This window comes from Drosophila serrata, unplaced genomic scaffold, assembly GCF_035046125.1.
Source record: "Drosophila serrata isolate PLE 108 unplaced genomic scaffold, ASM3504612v1 contig_249, whole genome shotgun sequence".
Taxonomy (NCBI): domain Eukaryota; kingdom Metazoa; phylum Arthropoda; class Insecta; order Diptera; family Drosophilidae; genus Drosophila; species Drosophila serrata.
In genome coordinates, this window is record NW_028257147.1 from 416,552 (window position 1) to 441,422 (window position 24,871).

At 37.6% G+C, this 24,871-nt stretch overlaps 2 protein-coding genes across 3 annotated transcripts in view; one reads left to right on the plus strand and one right to left on the minus strand.

Annotated features, from left to right (window-relative positions):
* Positions 1-24,871, minus strand: part of fred (friend of echinoid) — a 401,947-nt gene that overhangs the window by 261,539 nt on the left and 115,537 nt on the right. The gene's annotated exons all lie outside the window — the stretch shown is intronic.
* The window catches only part of ed (hemicentin protein echinoid), a 110,634-nt gene that overhangs the window by 75,432 nt on the left and 10,331 nt on the right, over positions 1-24,871 (plus strand). For both annotated transcript variants that reach the window (XM_086832364.1, XM_020956891.2), the window contains exons 6-8: positions 9,964-12,150; positions 13,924-14,445; positions 23,539-23,907. In XM_086832364.1, coding sequence (XP_086688490.1) covers positions 9,964-12,150; positions 13,924-14,445; positions 23,539-23,907 — 3,078 coding nt within the window. The remainder of the gene's footprint in view (positions 1-9,963; positions 12,151-13,923; positions 14,446-23,538; positions 23,908-24,871) is intronic.

A 24,871-nucleotide genomic window follows, 5' to 3' on the forward strand; every position in this document is an offset into this window, starting at 1 on the left:
CTAATTTTGAGAGAGAGTGAATGCGAGGAAAGTGTTATTTTTTAGAGAGAGTAAAAGAGAAGAAAACACAATTTGGTTTTTTGAGAAGCATAGGGAAGGTCTCATTGTTTATTTTAGAAGAATGAGATTGTTATAGGAAACTTTGATTTAACACAGATTTTATAATAGCCAAAGGTTGGATTTAAACACAAATTTGATTAGAAACTTTAAACGGAGCAAGAAGAAGAACAAAAATAGTTGTGTTTGCTACTGTGCTTAAGTACATTGGTTGAGAAGCGCAGAGGAGGGCACTAATTTTGAGAGAGAGTGAATGCGAGGAAAGTGTTATTTTTTAGATAGAGTAAAAGAGAAGAAAACACAATTTGGTTTTTTGAGAAGCGTTGGGAAGGTCTCATTGTTTATTTTGGAAGAATGAGATTGTTATAGGAAAATTTGATTTAACACAGATTTTATAATAGCCAAAGGTTGGATTTAAACTCAAATTTGATTAGAAACTTTAAACGGAGCAAGAAGAAGAACAAAAATAGTTGTGTTTGCTACTGTGCTTAAGTACACTGGTTGAGAAGTGCAGAGGAGGGCACTTTTTTGAGAGAGAGTGAATGCGAGGAAAGTGTTATTATTGAGAGAGAGAGTAAAAGAGAAGAAAACACAATTTGGTTTTTTGAGAAGCGTTGGGAAGGTCTCATTGTTTATTTTGGAAGAATGAGATTGTTATAGGAAAATTTGATTTAACACAGATTTTATAATAGCCAAAGGTTGGATTTAAACTCAAATTTGATTAAAAACTTTAAACGGAGCAAGAAGAAGAACAAAAATAATTGTGTTTGCTACTGTGCTTAAGTACACTGGTTGAGAAGCGCAGAGGAGGGCACTTTTTTGAGAGAGAGTGAATGTGAGGAAAGTGTTATTTTTAAGAGAGAGAGAAAAAAAGAGTCAGTCAGTCAGTTTGAAACGGAGTGTAGGAGTCATTTCCAAACATATAAAGTATGGGTATACAAACTTCGGCGTGCCGAAGTTAGTTTCCTCTCTTGTTTTTTTTGCATTAGCGCAAAAAGTGAGGGAATTGAGTTTATTATGGGGCAAGGTTATCACTCGATGGGGGTTCCGCTGATTTCATCCTATACTTCACTCTCTCTGTCTCTGTCTTTCTGTATTTTCCTATTCACTCGGCACGTTTCTGCGGGGCAAACTTTTGTTTTATTTTATTCCCTTATTTGCTTTACTTTTTTTCGCAAGTAATTCCGCCTAGCGCCTAATTCTCGGCTACAAATTTTCCGCAGTCTTTTCATGTTGCTCGGAAACATTTTCTCTACAGAAAGTTAAACAAAGCGAGGCTGGCAGATTCTGGCTGCAATTTCTCTCAATGTTGCCAAGAGCCAAGAGTTGGTATCGGGATAATCATTGGGGTTTTTTTTCTAGCTGGAAAATTACGCCATTCAAAAATTTGCTTTACGTGTTCGTACTCGGGTTTCCTTCACTTTTTTCACCATTTTCCAGGGCTGTGGAAATCACTTGGTCCATTTAATTGAATACTCTAAGGGGAAAAAGGGGTTAAATGGCAATGAAACCGAGGTTAAGGCAGGTCTAGGAGTCTAGGGAAAATGTAGGAAAATTCAATAAATTATTTGGAAGGGTAGAAAAATTTTAGAAAATTAAATCAATTATTTTATGGAACAAGGAAACCTATATTTTTACACCTGACAAATACACAAACTTCCTTCTTTAGGTGATAAAATCTTCTAATTGAATTTATTTCTTGGAAAAGAAAAAAAAACTTAAACTTATTTTAAAGTATGTAAAGTTTGTATTTAAGCCATTTTAATTTGTGTAAATATTCTTTGAAGCATTTATTTTTTGGAGCCCCACAAAAGAGAGTATCCCTAAACCTAGGCTCCCTTAAGATCCTGTACTTTCCTTTTTTGCTTTTGGCCTAACCCAGAACTTTTGTTTACTTTTTCTCGCCCCCGGTTTTTGGAACCTATTTTTTTTGTTGTGCTCTGTTCGTTTTGTGTTTTGTTGTCGCGCGTCAAGTAAATAAATAAAAGCAAAAGTTTTTTGGCCCCGACTGTTACTTTTAGCCGGCTCTACTGCCATTTTCCCTCGCAATTTTCCTCCCGCTGGGCAAGGGGCGGGGAAATGCCAACACTAATGACATCGTTTGTGGCCTCTTTCCACTCGCTTTTCCTAACCAAATTTCCATGTGTTGTGTGTGTCTGTGTGTTGGTTGCTGGAAAAACTTTGTCAATAATTTTGCAGCCTATTTAAAGCAGCCTCCCTTTGGCTCCTAATTTTTTTTTCTGTTGTTGTTTACCATTAAAATTCCAACCAGACAATTTACAAAAATTTGTGTTGTTTAAATAGCGAGGAAAGTTTTCTTTCTGTTTTTTTTTTTTTTTTTGTTGTTGTTGTGCTGCCCCCAGCCTTTTAAATTAATTTGGGGCAGCTTTGATTGCGTCTGTTTTGCTCTCTCCACACACACAAAGGCACAGAGGTGTGTGTGCCCCGAAAATTGTTTATGCCTGGAACATGTGGAAGCCCATAAAATTAGTAGGAATAAATCTAACAACAAGAAAAAAGAAAAGTTCCCATTGATTTGCCACAAATTGTGTGCCATAAAAATAAACTGAGAAACTGAAAAACTGAAAAACTGAAAAGCTGTGGAGGTGGCATCTTCCTTCCTCTGGACTTGCCTCCAATTATGTATTGTGTTTGTTCATTTGTATCTTGCCGCTGCACAGATATATCTGTTTGTTTACACGTTCATTTGCAGTTCGACAGTCTCTAGTCTCCGGTCTAGTTTATCAATATGTTTTTCAGTTTCCCCCTGGGGAAGGAAGGAGGAAAATTCAGTAGCTCCGGCGGCGGCATTTATTAAATCTTTTGCTTGATTTTTCTCAACAACTTTTCCCTCCCTGCTCTGGCTTTCAGTGTTTTTGACCAAACATTTGCTTTGGTCGGCACAATTTGATTCCATTTTATGGCCAGCCATTGTCAGTTATATATATATGTATATATAAATGTATCTGTGGAGTGCTGTATCTGTATCTGGTATCTGCATGTGTGTGGCCAATAAAATTTTTAGTACAATAAACATTTGTCCGTTTATCAGTTGGTTTTGCTCTCTCTCTCTCTCTCTTATTGCTTTTCAGATTCCTTCTGTTTTTTTGCACATTTAATTTTGGGGAAAATATATACATATATATATATAGAGAGAAAGAATTTCTAGAGATTTTCCTTGGAAAATGACACAAAAACCTGAAACAACAAAAGGAAATATTTTTACGTATTTCTGTATCTTTTATAGAGCTAGATTCTGGTATATAGCTTTGCCTTTTGCTTTGATCCGGATTCGTGATCACTTTAAAGTGTTTTCCACTTTGTGTTTAACTCATGAGTGTATATCTTTTTTATGTTTTTCTGCTTTTTCAGGCACGTTTTTGAGTTTTTGTGTGTGTTTTTTTTTTATGGTTCTGTTTTGGGCACGTTCCAATGGATTGAGATTCATTTGCGTATTTAGAGATACAAGTGTAGAGTACCTTTTGTACATATAAATATCAATGCATGTAGTAAATATTAATATAAATTGATTGCTTTCTTAAAGTGCAAAATCTCCATCTAAGAGAAGACTCTTTTTATGGCCATCAAGTATTTAGCCATGTATATTCACAGCTTCTGGGTAACAGCTCCGCCTTGTTGTTCTTTTAGTTTCCTTGGAAACTGCTGTTCTTATCTGCAAACTGGTTTTTCGAGCTGTTCAATTAAATGATTTTCTTGTTAACCAAGCTAATGTGCCTGCTAAATACTGTCCAAGAACCCAACATCCATGGTTTGGAGCTCTTCAGAGGAGTAGAGTTTAGCTCTGGCGGTTGTTTATTTGTCTCCGTTGAATATGTCTTCCTGTAATTTATGACTGCTGCTAGCCAGAGAGCCAGTTTCCTTTTCCTATTTGCTATTCTAGTTTTCCATGTCCATGTGTGTTTTGTGTTTTTTTTTTTTTTTTTGCCTCTCTGAGCCTGGTCCACAGTTGTTTTAGTTTATGCGCTCAATTTAGTAACTAGTTAGCCAGAAATGGTCACTCGCCACACTCCAGGCATCCCCCCAAAAACCACTCACTGGATGAGGAGGAGGAAAAACCAAACAAGAAACTAATAAAAAGCCAAGGCAGAAAACCACAAGAGCTCATAGCTCAAATGCGCTGACAGCAGGCACGAGTTATGCGTACATATCTTTACTCCAACTCCATCCCCAACTCCATCTCCAACTCCAACTCCAGCGCCAAGTTCAAGTCCCATAGAGTGTGTATATATATATTGAAAAAGGAGGAGGTTGGAGGTGGAGAAGCTATAGGTACAACTATGCGGAGCTTTTCCAACTAAATGCTATAAAAATTCTTGACTTAATAGCAAAACAAGACAGAGAACAAGCGTATCTAGGCGAAAGTGTGTGTGTGTCAAGAGTGTGTTTGCTTAGAGTTACAAATGAGGTGGCTATAATAGGGATTTTCTTAAATAAAATAAAAGATATAACAAGAAAACTTATTTTTGAAATTATAGAAATGAAGTAGAGATTTTAAAAAAGGAAAGAAAATTTTAATGTAATATAATTTAGAAAGTAAATTAAACATAAAGAAACGTTAAATATACATATTGTAATGATTTGACAGCTAAATAAAGAAATACATTTTAGTTTTCTTGAGTGAATATGAAGTTAAATGAAATTTAAATACATTATAAACACGAACCCAAAATTTCATCATCATTGCAGTGAAAATAGTTCATAACTCTGTCAAAAATGCATTAATTTCACTTCGGAAACCTTTCCCTTGCAAGTTTTTATTAGATAAATAAATCTGCATACTCAATTCAAAATTAAAAATTTTGTCAATTTTTTACAATTTTTAGAACCACTTTTTTGTTGAAAAAAATTGAAAAAATGTTGAAATTTTTTTTCTCCTCAGAGATAGCTAGATCGATTCGTCTTTTGATTCTGATAAAGAATATATATGATTAATGGGGTCGGAAATGACTCCTTCACTGCATATGTCCTCTTTTTTAGCACTTTTGGTTAAGAAAAGGTTTTAAAATAAAAGGAAAAATATTTTTCAAAACCAAAAACATTTTTTAAAACCCAAAATACACAAAAAAGGTTAAAACCCTTATCAATTTAGTACCTACAATCTTGACCATAACTATTATTTGCACCGCAGCTGTTGGCTTATGCGGTATATGCGTGTGTTTCTGTGTGTGTTTCTGTGTGTGTTTGTGTGTGTCTCTGATGGAGAAGAACCCGTGTGTAGGGCCACTAAAGAAAACTAACAAGTTACAAAAGCAAACCATCTGGCCAACGATGGCCAAAGATGTCGGAAGATGGGACTCTGGCAGAAGTAGAACCAGCTGGAGAAGCTGCAGAAAAGCAGTTGGAGGAGCCACATCCATATGTAGCAGCAGCTTGGAAACAAGAAAAACTTGAAAGACCAAGAAAAACATTTAGTAGATGATGAAAATCATGGCAACATCAACTTGAAGATGCCACACAACTGTGTGGAAACTAAAAGAAGAGAGAGAAGCGAGAAGAGGAGGCTCCTCACGATACCATTTAAAGACACTTGTACACATCGACTTAAAGCGCTAATTGTTTCGATTAGCAAAGCCTAAAGTGTAATAATATATATATATTTAACTTAAAAGAACTTTAGCACAAGTCAATTGGCATTTTAAAGTCACTTTGCAAAACTTGATTGTACTCTTCTTCCTGGTTCTAGTACTTTTCTCAAAATTTATGGTATCTAAAGAAGCTGAGGAAGCATTTGTGTATCTTTTTAAACTTAACATTCATTAGTTACGAATAGAAAAGGCCCAAGGAGAGGTTCGGAGAAGGAGAAGCAGCACAGCATCCAAAAACCGGGGATAAGTCTTAGTCGCCTTATCATTTATCTTGGACCTCGGGCCAAATGTTTTCTGGCCTGCCAATTTCGCGTGTCTTGAATGAATGGATTGGCGGTGGTGGCCTCAGGGGGGATGAGGGAGAGTGTTGGTAGGAAAATGGGGAAAATTGTGGAAAGGACGGACGAGTTGTTCATTTGGTTTGGTTTTGCGCTTGTTGGTCATATCAAATTGCTTTTGCTTTTGCTTTTACTTTAGCTTCTTCTTTTTTGCCTTTGCCTTGGCTTTTGTGGCCTGTGGCTCAGCGCGTGCCTTCCTCAATTTTCCCGCCGAGTTTTCCGCACCACTTTTTCCCTGCTGCGACCCCTGCTTTAACCCACACATCAAAATTGGATTTGGCCAAGTTAAGCAATGGCCATTGAGGGAGTTAAAGCTTTTGTCGATTATTTTTAATGGATTTGCTGCCGCATTTTCTCTATCTCTTTTTTTTTTTTCTTTGCTTGCTAACCAAGTGTAATTAAAATTAAAATTAATATATGAGCTGACTGCTCTAATTTGATGGCTCTTTAGATAGTTCAAGTTGCTGGGAATTTAAAGCAATTAAAATGTTGAAAGCTTCAAGAAGAACCTCATATAAAATGTTATATAGTATCTTTTAAAGGTTAACCTTATTTTCTATCCCTAAAATTCCTCTTAAAATTCCAGCAAGGCCTTAAAAAAATGGCCTTTGTTAAGCTTGTAAAAAGAATTAGGACCAGTTAGCTTTTTACAACTAATTGCTAAAGGAGCAGATCCCTCGATAAATTGCATTAGACCTTGTGTCGCCTTGAAAAGTACCAAATTAAATTTAGCTTACTCTCCCTCAAGTCCTTGGGATTAGAAATATAAATTGCTGTACATGTCCAGCCAGGATCTAAACTAAATTTTTTAATTTATTTTCTGCTGCCTTATTTTTCCCCTAAATTGTATTCTCTTTTGCTTAGCCAAGGGTCCCTTTTGTGTGTTGTTAATAGTATTTTCCAAGTGAATGGTTGGGGACCTGAATGTCGTCGTCTCAGTACTTCAAAACGCAGAAACCTGGCAACAATTTGGCAATTGATTGGAAAAATATTTCTAACACGATTTTCAGGGGGGTTGCTTTCCTCGCTCTCTCTCTTGCTTTACTTTTTTTTCCCCCCTCTTGCAGGTCTTGAAGGATCCTGTAAACTAATTCAATTATTTGCGTACATAATTTAAGGGCCGTGTCCGAAAGCGTTGAGCAAGAAATTTATATGCAAAACACGCATAAAATTGCTTCTCTTTCGCATCTCCCTTGCCTGGCCCTGCCGTGGTTTTTCACTTGATTATTTATGAACACGAAGCGTTGGAAAATAATTGAAGCAAACTCCACTGTGTTGCCGGGGGTCCATTTTAAAGTAATCAGGGGAAAATGAAAGGCCTATTTTCAGGTCAGTACACCCCGCCCACTTCACCACTCAAGGGCTGCAATGCAGAAAGTTCTGTGTTTCATGGCCCAAATGTGTAAAACATGTTCGCCAAGTGACAATTAAGCCAATTTGAAGCCATTTAGCGGGCCAACAGGAACGCAAACAAAACAAAAGCCAAAAGGCAACAATTGTGGCGCAATCTGAAAGTATACTCCATAGTACATTATATATATATAACTATGTTTGTATATAGAAAACAGTACAGAACGGAACAAAATGGGTACAGAAGCGGGTCTTGATTTCTAACCAAACAATGCTTTAATGGTTACCGGTCGCCGGCGAACAAAGCCAGACAATCAAATGTAATTACACGCACATAAACACGCAAAAGACGCGAGTCTCGAGGCTAAGACTTTGAGGTTTAGTTCAAAGATGCACTGGAAAAAATATTTACAAATTAATATACAGAAAGATTACGGAATTCAGAGGGAAATTGGTATATCCTTGAAGATGCAAATCTTCATAACTCAGCCAAAAATGCATTAATTTCTATTCGGAAAGCGTTGCCAAGCTAGTTTTTATTGGGTTAGCAAATCTGCTTACTTAATTTAACATTTTAAAAAGTTGAATTTTTTGACTATTTTATAAAGTTTTAACTATTATCTTTTTTTTTGAAAAAAAAAAAAAAATTGAAAAAAATGTTGAAACCTTTTTTTTCAACCAAAAATGGTTAAATTGATTCAGCTTTTCATGCTGATCAAGAATATATATAATTTATAGGGTCGGAAATGATTCCTTCACTGTGTTTTAAGCTTTGAACTGAAATTAAAAGATTTTTACAAAGATAAAACAAATTTGGCACTATCTTTAGTTTTCATTGCAGTAAAAATGTAAAGTTAGATGAAATAATTATTAGAACTTTTTAATATTATTTTACTAATAAATCTTCCTAAATAATATGTGTTGTATTAATTAGACTTCCTAAAAATATCCAAAACTATCTATGCATTTTATAATTCTTTACTAAAACTAAAGAATTCTATAAGATTTAATGCATATACAAACAAAAGATAGATAAACCTAAAGTCTTTTAATAAAAGCTGTTCTACAGTTTCATATTAGAAGACCTTGTTATTTATAAATACTAGAAGGAAACCACAACTTAATTTATAAATTTATTTCTCTGTATAACCGAGACACCTGAACCCGCTTAGACTCCAGCAGACCTTTCATAAAAGGTAAACCCGGTTGGAGAATCACGCAATTTACTATAATTTGCAGGAGGAGTAAAGGTAAAAGGAGATTGCGCAAGGCTAAGACGGTGGAATTGTGGCCAAGAGGACAGAGAGAGAAGGCTACCAGAGACCGTGGGTCGCCTGCTCCAATTTCTCGAGATTGCGGCGAGTAAAGTTCTTGAGAGGACTCCTCCTGCTCCTGCTCCTGCTGCTCCTCCTGCTCCTCCTGGTCCTCCTGCTCCTGCTGCTCCTCCTGGTCCTCCTGCTCCTCCTGCTGCTTCTGCCCCTGCTCCTCCTCCTGACCTCCCTTTGCTCTTTTTTCCTCTTGTCCTCCTGTCAATGGTCGGTCGGCGAGTGCGAGTTTATGAGCAAAGTCATTAGGCAGCTGGCGACACTTATCCAGAGGGCAGTTAATTACAAAGTGGTTGCGGTGGTGGAGAGGAGGAGAGAAGACTCCAAGAATCCGTGGAGTGGAGTGGTGCCCGGGAACAGACATAATTTCACGCCATTTGTGGTGCATAAGAGGCCACTAATGTTGGACTATGACTTGCAGTCTTTTAGCTCTTCCAACTTGGACTCTTAACTTGTGGATAGATTCGAGTTGGAAGAGTAAAAAAGTAAAAAAATAATATAAAGGGAGTGGAGGTAAAGGGAAAACTGTGGCCGGGAAATTACCTGATGACAAAACGTAAAAAGTCAGAAGCAGAAGAAGAAGTTCTTATGTGTGGAGAATGGAATGCAGTTTATATGGTTTAATTATAGGAAACTGTGTATCAAAAGAGTTGGATAATTAAATTGAGTTAATTGTTCTATTGAAACCAAAGAGGATAATATTAGAAGAGGTCCTGGTTTAGCTACCAACATAAAATAAAAGTCTTAACAATTATATTCAAAAGAGACTCAAATAATTTCCCCCCTATTGAATACTAATTAATTTATTAGTTAATTCAAGCATTAAAAAATATAATTTCTCAAAAGATATCTCCTAACCCCATCAAGTAAACCCTTTGAACACAATTCTTACTCAACTCAACTGCAAATTATACCCACAAAAACCCAATTCTAACCCCACGTTTTTGGATACGGATAATGACCCTTGCGCAGGATTTTGGGCCTGGGTCGACCTTCAGACACTTCATTAGTTTAATTAATAATTGACAAATTTCGTGTCTAATCAGAGACCAGCTTGAGACTAATCATGACCAGCTCCTCCACAGCTCCTCTTCAGTTCCCATTTTCCTCACTGATTAATTCAATTAGAAGTTTTGGATTATGCCGCCTGATTATGCCAAAAATGCTGCGTGTTTATTAATTTTCATGCTCTCGGTGCTCGGTGGTTTGCTTTGATTCCTCCACTGATTTTGCCTTTCTGTGACTTGACTAATTTTCGCTGTTATTTTTCTTATTTTTCCTTTCCAGATTATCCCCGCGTCGAGGTTGGACCAGAGAATCCTTTGCGAGTGGAACGTGACCGGACTGCCAAGCTGGAGTGTAACGTGGATGCCAAGCCCAAGGTGCCGAATGTTCGATGGAATCGTAATGGTCGCTTCATCAGTTCCTCACTGGTCCACACGATCCATCGGGTGAGTGTCGGGGATGCTGGCAAATACACCTGCATAGCGGACAATGGTCTTGGCAAGACGGGAGAGCAAGAACTCATCCTGGATATCCTGTATCCGCCCACGGTGGTGATTGAGTCCAAGACTAGAGAGGCCGAAGAAGGTGACACAGTGACCATTCGCTGCAATGTCACGGCCAATCCCTCACCGGTGACCATCGAGTGGCTGAAAGAGAATGCTCCCGATTTCCGTCATAGTGGCGATGTTTTGACCCTAAACTCTGTTCGAGCTGAACACGCCGGCAATTACATTTGCCGAGCTGTGAATATAATGCAAAGTCAGGGTATGGAGCGAAGTGAACGCGTGGGTAACTCCACGGTGGCCCTACTGGTTCGTCATCGTCCTGGACAGGCGTACATTACACCCAACAAACCGGTGGTTCATGTTGGTAATGGTGTCACACTCACCTGTGCCGCCAATCCTCCAGGCTGGCCAGTTCCCCAATACAGATGGTTCCGCGACATGGATGGTGAATTCTCAAGCACTCAGAAGATCTTGGCTCAAGGTCCACAGTATTCTATACCCAAGGCTCACCTGGGCAATGAGGGAAAGTATCATTGTCATGCCGTGAATGAACTGGGCATCGGTATGATGGCCACCATTGTCCTGGAGATTCATCAACCACCTCAGTTCCTGGCCAAGTTGCAGCAGCATATGACAAGGAGAGTGGCGGATACGGATTATACGGTGACTTGCAGTGCCAAGGGTAAACCAGCTCCAAGTGTCAAGTGGCTGAAGGATGGCATGGAGATTTTGCCAGAGGAGAACCTGTACGAAGTGCAAACCAATCCCGATCAGGGTCTCAACGGTATGGTCACTGTCCAGAGTCAGCTCAAATTTAGGGGCAAAGCCAGACCCAATGGTAATGCCTTGGTGCCTGGAGATCGTGGTCTGTACACGTGTCTATATCAGAATGAAGTCAACTCGGCCAATTCCTCGATGCAACTGAGGATCGAACATGAACCCATTGTCCTGCATCAATACAATAAGGTGGCTTTCGATATTAGGGAGACTGCAGAGGTTGTGTGCAAGGTTCAGGCATATCCCAAGCCAGAATTCCAATGGCAGTTTGGCAATAATCCCTCACCATTGACCATGTCTTCGGATGGACACTATGAGATCAGTACCACCACAGACAACAATGATATCTACACATCTGTATTGAAAATCAACTCTCTGACGCATTCGGATTATGGAGAATACACTTGCCGAGTGGCAAATACTTTGGATACCATCCGAGCTCCCATTAGACTGCAACAGAAGGGACCCCCAGAGAAACCCACCAATCTACGATCCACCGATGTTGGTCACAACTATGTTTCCCTTAGCTGGGATCCTGGTTTCGATGGTGGTTTGAGCAAAACCAAGTTCTTTGTCAGCTATCGACGAGTGGCAATGCCACGGGAGGAGCAAGTGATTCCCGACTGTGCCAATTTGGCTAACTCGAATTCGGATTGGGTGGAAGTTGATTGCCAGCGGGATATTCCCTGCAAAGTTACCTCCTTGGAGCAGCATCAGAGTTATGCCTTCAAGGTGAAGGCCCTGAATCCCAAGAGTAATTCTCCCTACTCCAGTGAGATTCTGGTCACCACAAAGGTTAGCAGAATCCCACCGCCACTGCAGGTGACCTATGAGCCGAGTACTCGCACCTTGGGCATCGATGTGGGTGCCACATGTCTGTCCCTCATGGCTGTGGTGGAGAGCATGGTAAATGCAGATACTCCGATGCCAGCCTGGGAAGTTGTGGATACTCTGGAGAATCTTCAGCTGTCCGGTGCTGGACCCACGCACAAGGAGAAGATCTTGGAGCGTTTGAATAGTGCCAGGAGGTTAGGAGGAGGACGTGCCTTGGGACACACCATCAGTGATGAGGAGGATAACCATGGTCTAAACAGTCTGGCTCTCGAGGACGATAGTCCTGTGGTGAGAGTGAAACTATGTCTGAGGACGAATCAGGAGCATTGCGGCGATTACACAGATGCTGAGAGTAAGTAGAAAATATGTATATAATTAAAGCTTCTTTCCATTAGAAAAGTTTCCATTGAATGAAAAACTAGAAAAACACTAGAAATTGTGCTTTTTGAAGGAAAATAAGTAACCATTGCAAGGGTATTTGAAGAACAATGAAATAAACAAGCAAGCAAGCAAGCAGGCAATGTGGGTGAAGGATATATGGTGCTGGTTACTCTCCTGCGATGCTGATGATTTCCATTATATGCAAAGCCATTACGAGCAATTGCACCACTTGAATGGCCGGCAGCCGGCAGCCGGCGGACAATCAATCACTCATCCAGCCAACCAGCGAGTGGTTTTCACCTCCATCTCCATCTCATCCATCCAAGCAAACCAAGTCCATTCAACCCACAATTCAACCCACAATCCATCCAACCATCCAACCATTCATCCATCCATCCACTTCAACTCCTTGCAATGCATTTTTCATGCCTTCATTTCATCTCGCTATCGGCTTCAGCTACAGTGTTCACAAAAAAGGGGGAACAAAAATTACGAGTTTATTCCCAAAATGAGGTTCAATGTGTCAGTTATGAAAAGTAGCTTGTATTAGGGATGAATACTTGGAGAAAAAGTCTGAATTTATATATGAAAGCATATATTGTATTGAGATTTTGACAAATAATTAGATTTTTTTTTTTTTTTTTTTTTTTATTTTGACTGAATTTATTATTGTAAATTACTGTAGTGTAGCAACTTATAGAATAGTGAGCAATAATTAGATAATTAAATTATTGAAATTAACTACATCGAAAATCATTTGTGGAAAAAGTACCAAAAATATCTTTAAATTTGATATAACGAAATTTAACCTATTTAAAAATATTGCATTCGTATAAATTGCAAATTTAAGGCTGAAATTGATCAGATATATTAAACATATCTATATATAATATATCTACAAATTAAAATATTGATTAATATTTCTATAAAGCTTAGATACTGGTATAGACATCTTTTACTCAAATTATTAATGTTTAGCCTTGTCAAGAAGAACTTATATTAAACATTAATTTATAGCAAAATTTCAAGATTTAAGTCAAAAATTCCATAATTTAAATTCAGAAAGCGTTTCTATAATAATTTTTATTAGGTGAATAAATAAGCCAAAATTATAAAAATTAAAATTTTTGAAAATTTTAACAATGTAACTAAATTATTAAACTATGTATTTTTTTTTTTAAATTGACAATTTAGAAAAAATATTTTTTTCTGTTGGATTAAGAATATATTTACATACATTATATAAATGAGGCCTTTCAATCTTCTGACTAAAATTACAATACCATTATTTAGGACAATATTTATCAATATTTTTGGACTAAAATTTTTTCAACAAATCAATTCTTAAAAATCTCATAACTTAGCCAAAAATTCATTAATTTCAATTCGGAAAGATGTTCTATGCTAGTTTTCTTTAGGTTAATAAAGCTGCATACTCATTTTAATAAATAAAACAAAATAAAAATTTATCAATTTTTCAAAATTTAAAGATGAAAATTTGATTATAAAAACTTGAAAAAAATTTGAGAAAATTTTTATTTCCCCGGAGATGTCTAGAAAGATTCGCCTGTTAATGCTGATCAAGAATATATATGATTTATAGGGTCGGAAATGACTCCTTCCCTCTTAGTATTAAAAAGTTCCTTTGAAATCCTTAAAATTTCCTTCTTATACTAGACTGTACCCTTTTTTTCTCCTGTGTACTCATTCCATTCTATTTTCTCTCTCCCCCTTCTTCCCCTAGTTGGTCGCCCGTATATTGCAGAGGCTAGTGCCCTGGCCACGCCCACACTGATTGCGATAATCGTGTCCTGCATCGTGTTCGCCTTGTTTGCCGGCCTGATCCTGATGTTCTGTCGCTGCAAGCGCAATCAGTCCAAGAAGAGCGCCGCCGCCAAGGATTACGAGATGGACTCCGTCCGACCATCGATAGTGGCTGCCCAGCAGAATCAGGCACCGCCGCCCTACTACCCCGCCTCGGGACTGGACAACAAGGCCCTGGAGCATTCGATGGATCTTGCCTTGAGCATGGAGGAGCAAAAGACAGCGTTGTATGCCACTCAGAATGGGTACAGCTATCATCCGGGCAGCGGTGTGGTGGGTGGCGGAGGCGTTGGACCCGGAGGAGTTGGTGTCGGGGTCGGCGGAAGTGTGGTCAGCGGAATGGGAGTTGGCAGCGTTGTTGGAGTCGGAGGCATTGGTAGCAGTTGCATGGGAGTCAATGGAATTCCAGGACTCACGGCACACACAATGCCAGGAAATGAATGTAAGTGGAAAACCGGAAAATTTTTACTCTTATTTATTTATATATTTTTTTTAGAGGGGGAAAAGTGAAGAAGGGTTAAATAAGTGTATATATTGCTTATAGAGGTTAGAATTGCAGGGAATATATGATTTATGTAAGAAGTTAAGGGAAAGATATTTGAAAATAGTAAGGAATATTTATTTGAAAATGAAAGAAATATAACTAGAGTCAGAAAACATTAAAGTAGATAAGGAAATATCTTCCGAACAAAGTGTTTTTCAAACTTTAAAATGCTATTTCGTAATGAATTATAAATTTAAAGATATAATTCCATATTTCTACCTTTACATATTTTATTTGTACTTGTTTTTAAACCTTTTTCAAGTGTTCTTTACCCAAAAAAGAACCAAAAAAGATATGAAAAAGGTATAAAAGAACTAAAAAGAGTCCCCAAAGTGAGAAATACCTCCGGCTGGGAAGTCTTCGTGGCTGTCCCCCTCTTTTTTTTTTAACGATTTTCCCAAAAAAATGGAAAACACACAACACCTATGCTCTGAATCTGGTGCGGTGATTTTTCATTGTCCACCAAGAACACATTCATAGCCACAAAAATACATACACTTCCGTACACATAAATGAAAGTCCGTGCTGACGTTTAAGGGGAAATTCCGGAGAAGGAGCAGAGGAAGGTTTTCTGAAAATTATGTGTATGTGTATGTGTGTGTGAAACGGGAAAAGTGCAAAATGGAGTTGAGTGCAAATCGATGATGGTGGCGTCGGGCATTCATCAAAGCGCGGCTACGCACCTGCGGGGAAAAGACTGCGAAGGGAAAAGCACTTTCCACTTCCGTTGTAAATTTGTTGAAACAGCAATTTTTTTCTAAACGTTTTCAACAGTTTTTTTCTCCTATTTTTTCCCCCTTGTTTCTGTTTTGTTGTTGTTTTGTTGCTGTTGTGTTGAGCATTTTGTAATATACTTTCCATTTTCAATTGTTTGTTGCTGTCGTCGTACACGTCCATTCATCCTGGACCCTTCCTGAGTTTTCCTGTATGGGGGAAAACTGGACTCGGGGCTACCTTCTGCGCATTTTCACCACTCCCTTTTGGCGGTTTCACACAATTCGCCAGACAATTCATTATTAATTGTTCTGGTTTTCGTTTATATTTCCTTTTTATTTTTTGCCCACTCACCACACACTTTTCTTTATGGCAAAAAAATGTCAGAAGCTTAATCTTTCACATACAAAGGGAGGAGGGAAAAAGTAATGATGTGCAAATTAAAAATTCCTCAAAAATAGGATAGAAAACACAAACCCCCAATATTGTAAAATTTAATTTTCTTTTAAATTAGTTAAGCCTCAAAATGGCAGCAATTTGGATTTTCCAACTCCTGCCAATTTCGAGTTTCAATTGTATTTCGTATTTTGTACTCTTTTTTTTTGTGCGAGAAAAGGCCAATTAAAATTTTAAGGCGCTTAGTCCGTCGCCTGGGGAGGGGGGCATTAGGGGGTTAAAACCAATGAGTGGATGCTGGGGCGAGGGGGAGGGGGCAAACATTGCCACTTAATTGCATTTAAAAGCGATTGTAAGGAAGGCGGCCAAGCAGAAGCAGTGGGAGTTGCAGTTACAGAGCTAATTTGCCAAGTGAAAGTGGCATGAATAATAAAGGGTTGCAGTCTAGGAAAGCGGAAATCGCATTGCAGAGGATGAGGAAAAAGCTGGGGGAAAAAGGAGGAAACCCTGCTCCTGCTCCTGCTCCTGCTCCTGCTACTCCATTTCATTGTGAACGCTAATTGCCGCTTAAGGAGCAGGGTAGCCACAGGGCCGAAGCGCACACGGTGGCTCCATGCCATTCGAAAATGTCCTTTGGCAGATGCTAACGGAAAACCCCAGGACCTCCAAGTTCGTTTGACACTGGAGAAAACATTTGCCGAAACAAGGAAATACTTTAATATAACAAAATATATTCAAATAATTCATAAACATTTAAAATATGTTTTAGAAACTGTTTTAAATTACTTTAAATTTGAATTTGAAATAGTTAATATATATTTCTTTCTCTGTGCCAAATAAACCCCCCTTCATTTTACACTTTGTCTGCCACTGAGAGTTTTCTCGGTTCATTGTTGTAGTTGCCTGCACTTTTCGGGCTCGTTAACGGTCCCCCCTTCCATTTCCCATTTCCCGGCCTCCTCTTATAGCCACGATTGCTTTCGACCTAGGCCAAAAACCTAATGAACTTTGCATGTAAACCGGCAACGACAATAAAAACAATCAAGCAAAGAGCGAAAGTGCAGGCAGCAGCCAAGGAAAGGAGATAGGAAAAAAAGGGAAAGGAGTTTAAGGAAAATTACACTTGCACCAGCGAAAAACCTTTTAGGAAAATTTAATTCAAATTGTTTTTGTTAAAGTAAATTAGAGAACCAATAACTTGATGTTTAATGAGGAGTACAGTCAACAATTAACTAGATTGTATAAAATATTCTTTTATCAATAAACTCAGACAAAACTGCACTTAAAAGGGAGATGTATAATTTAATGTTTAATAAGCAGTAAGTCAATAATTAACTAAATTATTTAAAATCTATTTCTTTCTTTAATCAATAATCTAAAATTAGGAACTACAAATACAAGAGAATTTATGTTTATTATTCAGTAAGGTCTAATTGTTAATTTAATTATCGAAAATGTATTTGTTTAACCAATAATCTCAGTCAAATCAGTTACAATTCCTTAACTTTCACCACTTTAAACCCAAAAGGCATTTAATACAGACTTGCTTGCAAGTTTTTTGCACTCTACCAAATAAAGAATCAGGACTCTCTCTCAGAGGTCTCCAAGTCAGAGTCTGGGGGATAAAGGATACGCCCACGGCTAGACTATGACTAAAACAACGACTAAAACAACGACTACAATGGCGAGGACATGTCCCTCTAAATAAATTCACGGCGGCAAAGAACAAAAGCAGCTGCTGGCATTTATAAAACCAAATAAATGCAAACAAATGTCGTTCGTCGCATATACAGAAGAGCCAACCAACCATCGAAAATAGAGAGGAGGAAAACTACAAAAAAAAAAAAACAAATGCAGAAAACACAAAAAAATAACTAAGCGAAAAAAATAAATAAATAAAAATAGAAGCAAAACAGAAGGAATCTCGCGCTTGGCAAATTTATGCGCTAAATAAATAAAGCCATGAACCCGGGCGCGCGTCGGGCCAACAAATGTCTGCCATGTTCAACTTTGGGGCTAGGTTTTAGGTTTAGGGTTTGGGTTTGGGTGTGACCCCCACCGGGATTTTCCTCTATATACGGGGGGGTGGGTGTATTTTCTATGGGATTCTGGGTGCTCTTCTCCTCCCACTCTCTCCCTCTGTTTAGTTCGGGGCTTAAAATGCACGCGGCGCCCGGCTTGGCCCACCCGCAAAGCAAATAGCCGCAAAATAGTTTTGCACGCCCCAAAAACGCAAGCAAAAATAAAAAAAAAAGGGTTGCAGGGGGGAAGGGTTATTTCAAGGGGGTGCTAGTTTTGACACTTGAAAAATATTTGTGGAACTTGAAAGAATTTTTGGATTTCTTTTTGGGAGTCCAATCAAATATTTATACCAAATAATTTGTAAGAAAATAATATTTATACATATATACCAATTTGCAACATTTAGAATTTTTTTCCAACAATAATTATTTAATATTCAAAGCCTAAATTTGAGTACTCTTGCCGAAATTAAACCATTCATAACTAACCCAAAAATGGCTTAATTTCAATTCGGAAAGCTGTCCTATGTTATTTTTTAGTTAGTTAATATATCTGCATACTCAATTTGTAATTAAAAAAAAAATTAAAATTTTTTGAATTGTTTTTTTTTAGACAATTTTAACGATTAACCCCTTAAAAAAATTATAAAAAAATTAAAAATTTTAAATTTCTGCCTAAGATGGCTAGATCGACTCAGCTGTTGATGCTGATCAAGAATATATATGAATTATAGGATCGGAAATGATTCCTACACTGTCTTTCTGGCTTTTGACTAAGATTAGAGTATTAAAACATGTAAATATTATTTAAAAATATCTGCTTTTAATTTACATAAAATAAATATTTTAGGGTATAATATTTATTTCTAATAATTTTATGCCATATTTTATTATTTTCTCAGATTCAAATATTTATTTTTATTACAATTTTACCAAAAACGACAAAATATCATTTTGAAAAATAATTTTTTTTTACAAGTTTTTGAGTTTGAATGAACAAATAGTTTATTTTGCTAATATATAATATTTTTATATTTTATATATTTGTGATTTATTAGTAACTTTTTACATGAGTACTTATTGTTACCAAATATAAACTACAAATATTTTTCTTCACCGAAGTATTATAAATATTTCACAAATAATATTTACTCAATATTTTTCCCAGTGCCTAACCCTTTGCCCAGTTTTAGGCCAGCTTTCGCTGCCCTTTGTTCCACTCAATCTCTTGGTGTTTTTTGTTTTTTTGTTTTTTTTCTGCCAGTGATTGCCCTCTCGAACATGTTTGTCTTGTATTCACAGTTGTGAGCGAGCGGAAAAGCGAAAGGGACTAACTACCAAGGGGTTAGGGTTAAAGGGGACAGCAAAAGCAGCAGCTGGTGCTATCATTGCCAGCAGCCTTGGCACAGCTGACTGGACGGGCGACCGAGTGACTGACCCGACCAACTAGCTAACCAGCTAACCGGCAAACCGGCCAACCGGCCAACTGACCTAACCCAAACCAGGGGAAAACCCGGCCAAACCAATCTGAACCAAAAAACAGACCCCAAACCACACACAAACCGAAGACACAATCTATGAGTTCCAATTTGCTGCTGCTGCCGCTGCTGCTGGCTTTTGTTTTTTCTTCTTTTGCAGCTGGCCAAACTAATTGGCTTAAATCTAAACTCAGTTGGCATAGAAAATAAAAAAAAGCAGGTGCTGCTAGTGGGAAATTCAAGAGGAATTTGAAGGAAAAGTCTGGCTGGCACAAGCCCTTAAATGATTATGATGAAAAGCGTCAAGAAAATACCCTTGACCTGCTGCTGTTGCTCTCTCTCAACTTGCTTTTCTTTGGGCCAAGAATAAGAAATTCTGTCATGCTCAGCTGATCAGGAACAACACGTTGAATTCCCGTTGAGAGTTGAGTTGGGCCCCCAAAAACAAAACAAAGTTATTTTACTTTCTGCCGCCCTCGCAGGCTTTTCATTCATTAACCCAAAAAAAAAAAACGGAGAGAAATCTGAGAAACTGAGAAACAACTTTTTGGGGTGGGGAAAATTGCAACACGGCAAGTGCAGGAACTTTGCCACTTTTCCCGCACTTTTCCATCCAAAAATTACTAGCAGGGCCCTTGTTGTGTGCCTGCTACATTTAAGCGCATTTAGGGCAAATGCCAAGCAGCAGGAGCAGCAGCAGCATCCTTCGACTTCCGACTCTCAAAACTTCGAGTCTCCGAGTCGCGTCGCTAATTAAAAGTGCAACAAGGCAAGGATCAGGAGAGCCACCAAAACAAAAGAAAAAAAAAAGGTCAGAGGGAGGAAGGAGGTTAAATTTTATAAGCACTGGAAAAATGGTATTAAAATTAAGGAATTTATAGATATTTGTTTGTTGGAAGAAATGCTAAGGTAGAAGAAAGGGGTTTAAGAAGAAAGTTTATAGTCTGAAATGTATATTCTGAAATAATTGTAATGATTATTTAACCTATGGAATTAAATACTTTTTCGCAGGCTTTTAATTTGTTAACCTTTTATAAATGTAAATTAAATGTGTAGTATAAAAGTGTCCTCTCTTTAAAGTATTTAAAGTATATCTCTTTTTAAAGTATTATTTATTAAAGTATAATGGTTAAAACAAGAGCTAAACTGTAATAAACAAGAAACTTTAGAAAGGATATTTATGTTACTAGAATTTAGTAAATATCAAAGTTGAAAAATCACAAATAATATATAAAATATGACACAACATAAATTTTGGACAATTTAATGTAAAATATGATTAATATGCAACCTTTACAAATACCTTTTGAATTATTTTGAAATCCTTTGTTTATTTTAAAAGATTTTTGGGTCAAGAAGACTTACCTGTTGATCTAATCCTAGAAACTTACTTCTTTAGACTCTCATATGAAATAAAATTGATTAATCAAATGTTCCCCCTTTAGTTTTATAACTTTCCCCTGATATCCCTTCAAATTTCCCCCTGTGTAGAGTGAGAAACCTAGATAAGGAGCAAAACTGGTGCCATTAACACCCTAAAAAGCCCCCTGAACACCAAAACTGGGCTCGAGAGTTCAACTGAGATGAGTTGCCTTCCGCTTCAAGCCATTCCCTTCAGTTCAGTTGAGTTTAGTTTTGTTTTTTTGAAAGGAGCAGGAGTAAGGAGGAGTTACCAGTGAGTAGGAAGCCGAGAAGGAGAAAGTCCTGGAGTGGAGCTAAAGGAGGCTGAGGCTGTTGCCAGCACAAGTTGTGTGCTCCCCATTTGCAACTCTTTAACCCTCTGGTGCCGGGGCAGGCAGCCTGCTATTTAGTTAACCGTTAATGGCATTTGAAACTGTTTTTATTATGCGTCTGCTGCCGCTGCTGCTGCTGCAGCTCGCTGTAGTTGCTGCACAAAAATGTTGCATAATTGTAAGCGCTTCCGGTTGAAAAGTTTGTCGAGTGAATTAGAGGGAAAAACTTTCCACCAGCCAAGCACTTTTACATGAAAAGATTTTCCCAGAGCAAACTACGCGAGGGGAGGGGGCAGTGAGGAGCGGGTTTAATAAGCTGTTTTTCTTGGGGGTGGGAAAATGGAAAACATCGCGGACTGAGAGGCGTGACTATGCCACAAACTGTTGTTATTATTATTTGCTCAAATCAATGCACAAAACTTTGACAAACTTTAATTGCTAAAAATGAAAATAAAAAATAAGAGAAAAGAGGAAAATAGGAAGCAGAAAAAAATAAAAATAAAGTGTAGGCAAAATTGCTTCCCAGACAATGGAAATGCATTAAAATTTTCATCAACAACCGAGGGGTGGGGTTGGAGAATTTTTGTTATTTCGGTCAAATATTTTTGGCAAACTTGAGCAATCAAAAGTTGCCGCCGACAAAAGATTTGATGCTTATCAAATTGAAAAGTTTTACCCACCATATTTTGTTGCAATTGCCAAATGTTTTATATTAACAAAAGGCAGAGAGCACAAGCAGGAAGCAGGAGTTCTACGTTGAGGCATAAAATTACTCAAGCAAATATGCAAATTTCCATTGAGCAAATAAAAACAAATATAGGGGAAAAGAACGGCGAAAAACTTTGCTCTGTTCGCATGAAATGTAAATGAAGTTAATATTATTACTGTTTTAGTTTTATGGCTAATCATAAAAATTATCACGCCCACCAAAACGAGGCATAAAAGTGAGCGAAGCGAGGCCCGGTTTTAGCACGCGAATAGTACCGAAAACTGGCCATAAAAACCCAGTTTTCAGGGTTAAGAATGTGGGCTATATAAGGAATATATGATATATAGTATATTTGATTTTTTATATGCGTTATATAAGCATATTTCCCAAACCTCTTGCTATTTTTGAAAGAAGAAAATGCGACCCAATCTGTGGAAATTCACTAAAAATCGAACATTTTTATTGCATACTTTTGCGATGCGTGACACTAAATGCTGCCATAAAAGATAGTGCACCGGAAACAAAACTTTAGGAAATTATAGCAAAGGAAAAAGACCTCAAAATTAAAGTTTTTTCTAAAAAATAAATACTAAAAGGATTAAACTTTAAAGCAAATGAGGCTTTAATATGAAGAATTCAATAAAATGGTACAGAAATTAAAGAAAACAGTACAGTACAGAGTTTACTTAATATACCAAATAAAAATCAAATAGAACATATACCAAAAATATTTATAAATTTAAAATGTTATTAAAAATGCATAAAGAACCCTTTTTTCGAGGTGACAAATCCCCTAAAATGCAAAAGATTATGTTGTTGGGAATAATTTTCCGCCTGTTCCCCTGTTTTATTTTCGTTTTATTTTTGCTTTGTTTTGGGCACAACTCAAAATTCAAAAAGTTTTTTGTGTTTGCCGGCAAGCGTGCGTTTAATATTTATGAGTGATTTATCACGATATAAAAATAATAATAAATGCGTTCAGGCAGCAGGCACGCACCGCCAGGACAGGCTGCCTCTCGAACAATGAATGAGGAAAGGGAAAGGACCTCGAGTGGGGGGAAAATAGGAGCACCAGCTGCTCCTCATCAAAAGCGGGACCGAAGGACACAGGCTTTCTCCTGCTCCCTCATAAAAATTTGTCAAATCGGAGAAAGAGAGAGTGGAGGTTCTTCTCGGCGCTTCAAGGGTTTTTGACGCTTGGATAGATTTTAAGTGGCACACGCGGCGTATGCGCAATGTGATGAACTATTAATTACGCCTCGTCTGCGAGTCCGAGACATAGCGAAGCCACCTTTTTAAGGCAGTTAATAAATTCATTTTATGCCTCTGTCAATCAATAAAAATGTGTTCAGGCTTAGTCTAAGAGAACTTTAACTTTGCTCTTTTTTTTTTTTTTTTTTTTTTTTTGGAGCCAGCAAAACTTTTGCTTAATTTTAATTAAATTTTATTTAACTGCCAAAACGAGCGAAAGTTTTACTTGGCCAAAAGCCAAATAGTCAGTGTTAAACAATTATACATACAATGCAGGCTCAAATATTAGTGGTGCCAAGGATAATAATAATAATAATAATAATAATATAATTCATTTAAATAAAGCAGAGAAAAATAGATAAAGAAGCAAAAGTAAAGTTTTACAATTATTTAAATACTGTTGTAATACAAAACTGCATTTAAATAATCATTTAGCAAGGAACTAACTTGATTTCTCTCTTTGAATTTAGCTCTCTTAATTTAATTTCACAGTAAATTCAAGCCTTTTTCAAAATGAAGTCACTTTTTAAAGACTTTTCCATACAGATTTATATTATTTTCACCCATATTTTTTTCATAGAAAGTATGCATACCTTGACTCTATTTTTTTTTGCCAAAAAAATACTCATTCATCATTTGTGTTTTTTCCGCTTTTCAACTTTCTCTCTCTCTCTTTCTGGATTTTCCAGGGGTCAACATGGGCTACATGGAGAACAACTATTCCAACTCAAACAACGGCGGCAGTGTCAACTCACAGGACTCGCTGTGGCAGGTGAAGATGTCCGCAGCAGCTGTGGGCAATCAGCAGGGAATGGTCCAGGCGCCCCTTAACCAGTACGTGGAGCAGCAGCCCAACTATGGCTACGATCCATTGACCCATGGCGGTTACGGGGCCGTGGATGACTATGCCCCATATCCGCACCTGACGGCCACACCCAGCCAGGTGGGCGATGAGTATCACAATTTGAGGAATAGCCAGAATCCGTCCCGGCAGGACTACTGCAGTGATCCCTATGCCTCCGTACAGAAGCCCAAGAAGCGAGTCGATCAGCATTTAGGTAAGTAAATTAAAGAGAAAACTTGTTATAGCAATAGGATATATTTTTAAGAAAACGTGCGTGAATGTGAAGAAGTGAGGGAAAAAAATTAAAGAAAACATATATTACATAGTAAAACGATAGAATCTATGAGTTTATGAAAAAGAAAAGTAGATAAAGATGTCGAGGCAGAGATAAATATATTTTAGTTTCTCAAATGAGACTAAATCCTCTTCCTTTAATAAGCAACATAAATATTCCTTGAGCAACTATTATTAACTCACAAAATAATCATCTCTCTGGTCTTACTTGGATCACTTTCAAACTTAATATATCTTCCGCAAAATTATCGTTAAATCCATCCCTCAGACCATCTAGAGAAACTTGTACCAAACTTCTTTGCAATAAACTCCATCGTAGAATTACAAGAAAACTTATTAGTGGAAAATCTTTGCTCATTCATCAGTCGCCGTAAGTGAAACAAGCAGCTAAAAGTGAATAAATTCCAATGAAATAATGCTGGAAAATAAATTCTCCACCAAGATGTTACGCCGCGTGTAACGTGTAACGAAAGGCAAACTCTAGAAAATTACGCATAGATTGCGAAGAGATTTGTTAGAGCAACTTTTGCCTCATTTTGATTGATAAACTTTTGTAGTAGGGCAACGGCGCATAGCATATAGCCAGTCGACCCAAAGTTTCTATTTTCTGACACATTAAGCTGCTATCATGGAGGCAGAGACTCAGAGGCGAGGAGGGGCATATAGAAAAAGAGTAAGGTCCTGCCTGCCGCTTGGCTTCCAGCTTTACTCAGAGTTTTGGCCTATGTCAAAAACTGGCAACTTGGCCCAAAAGAAAATTGCCAGCCAAAGGGAAGCAGAAGCAAAAGCAAGAGCAGGAAAAAATTATAGAACCAACTTGGGATGGACAACATTTTCTGTTGGCATTTTGGGCTTTGGCTCGCTTTCTCAGTTATGACAGGTTA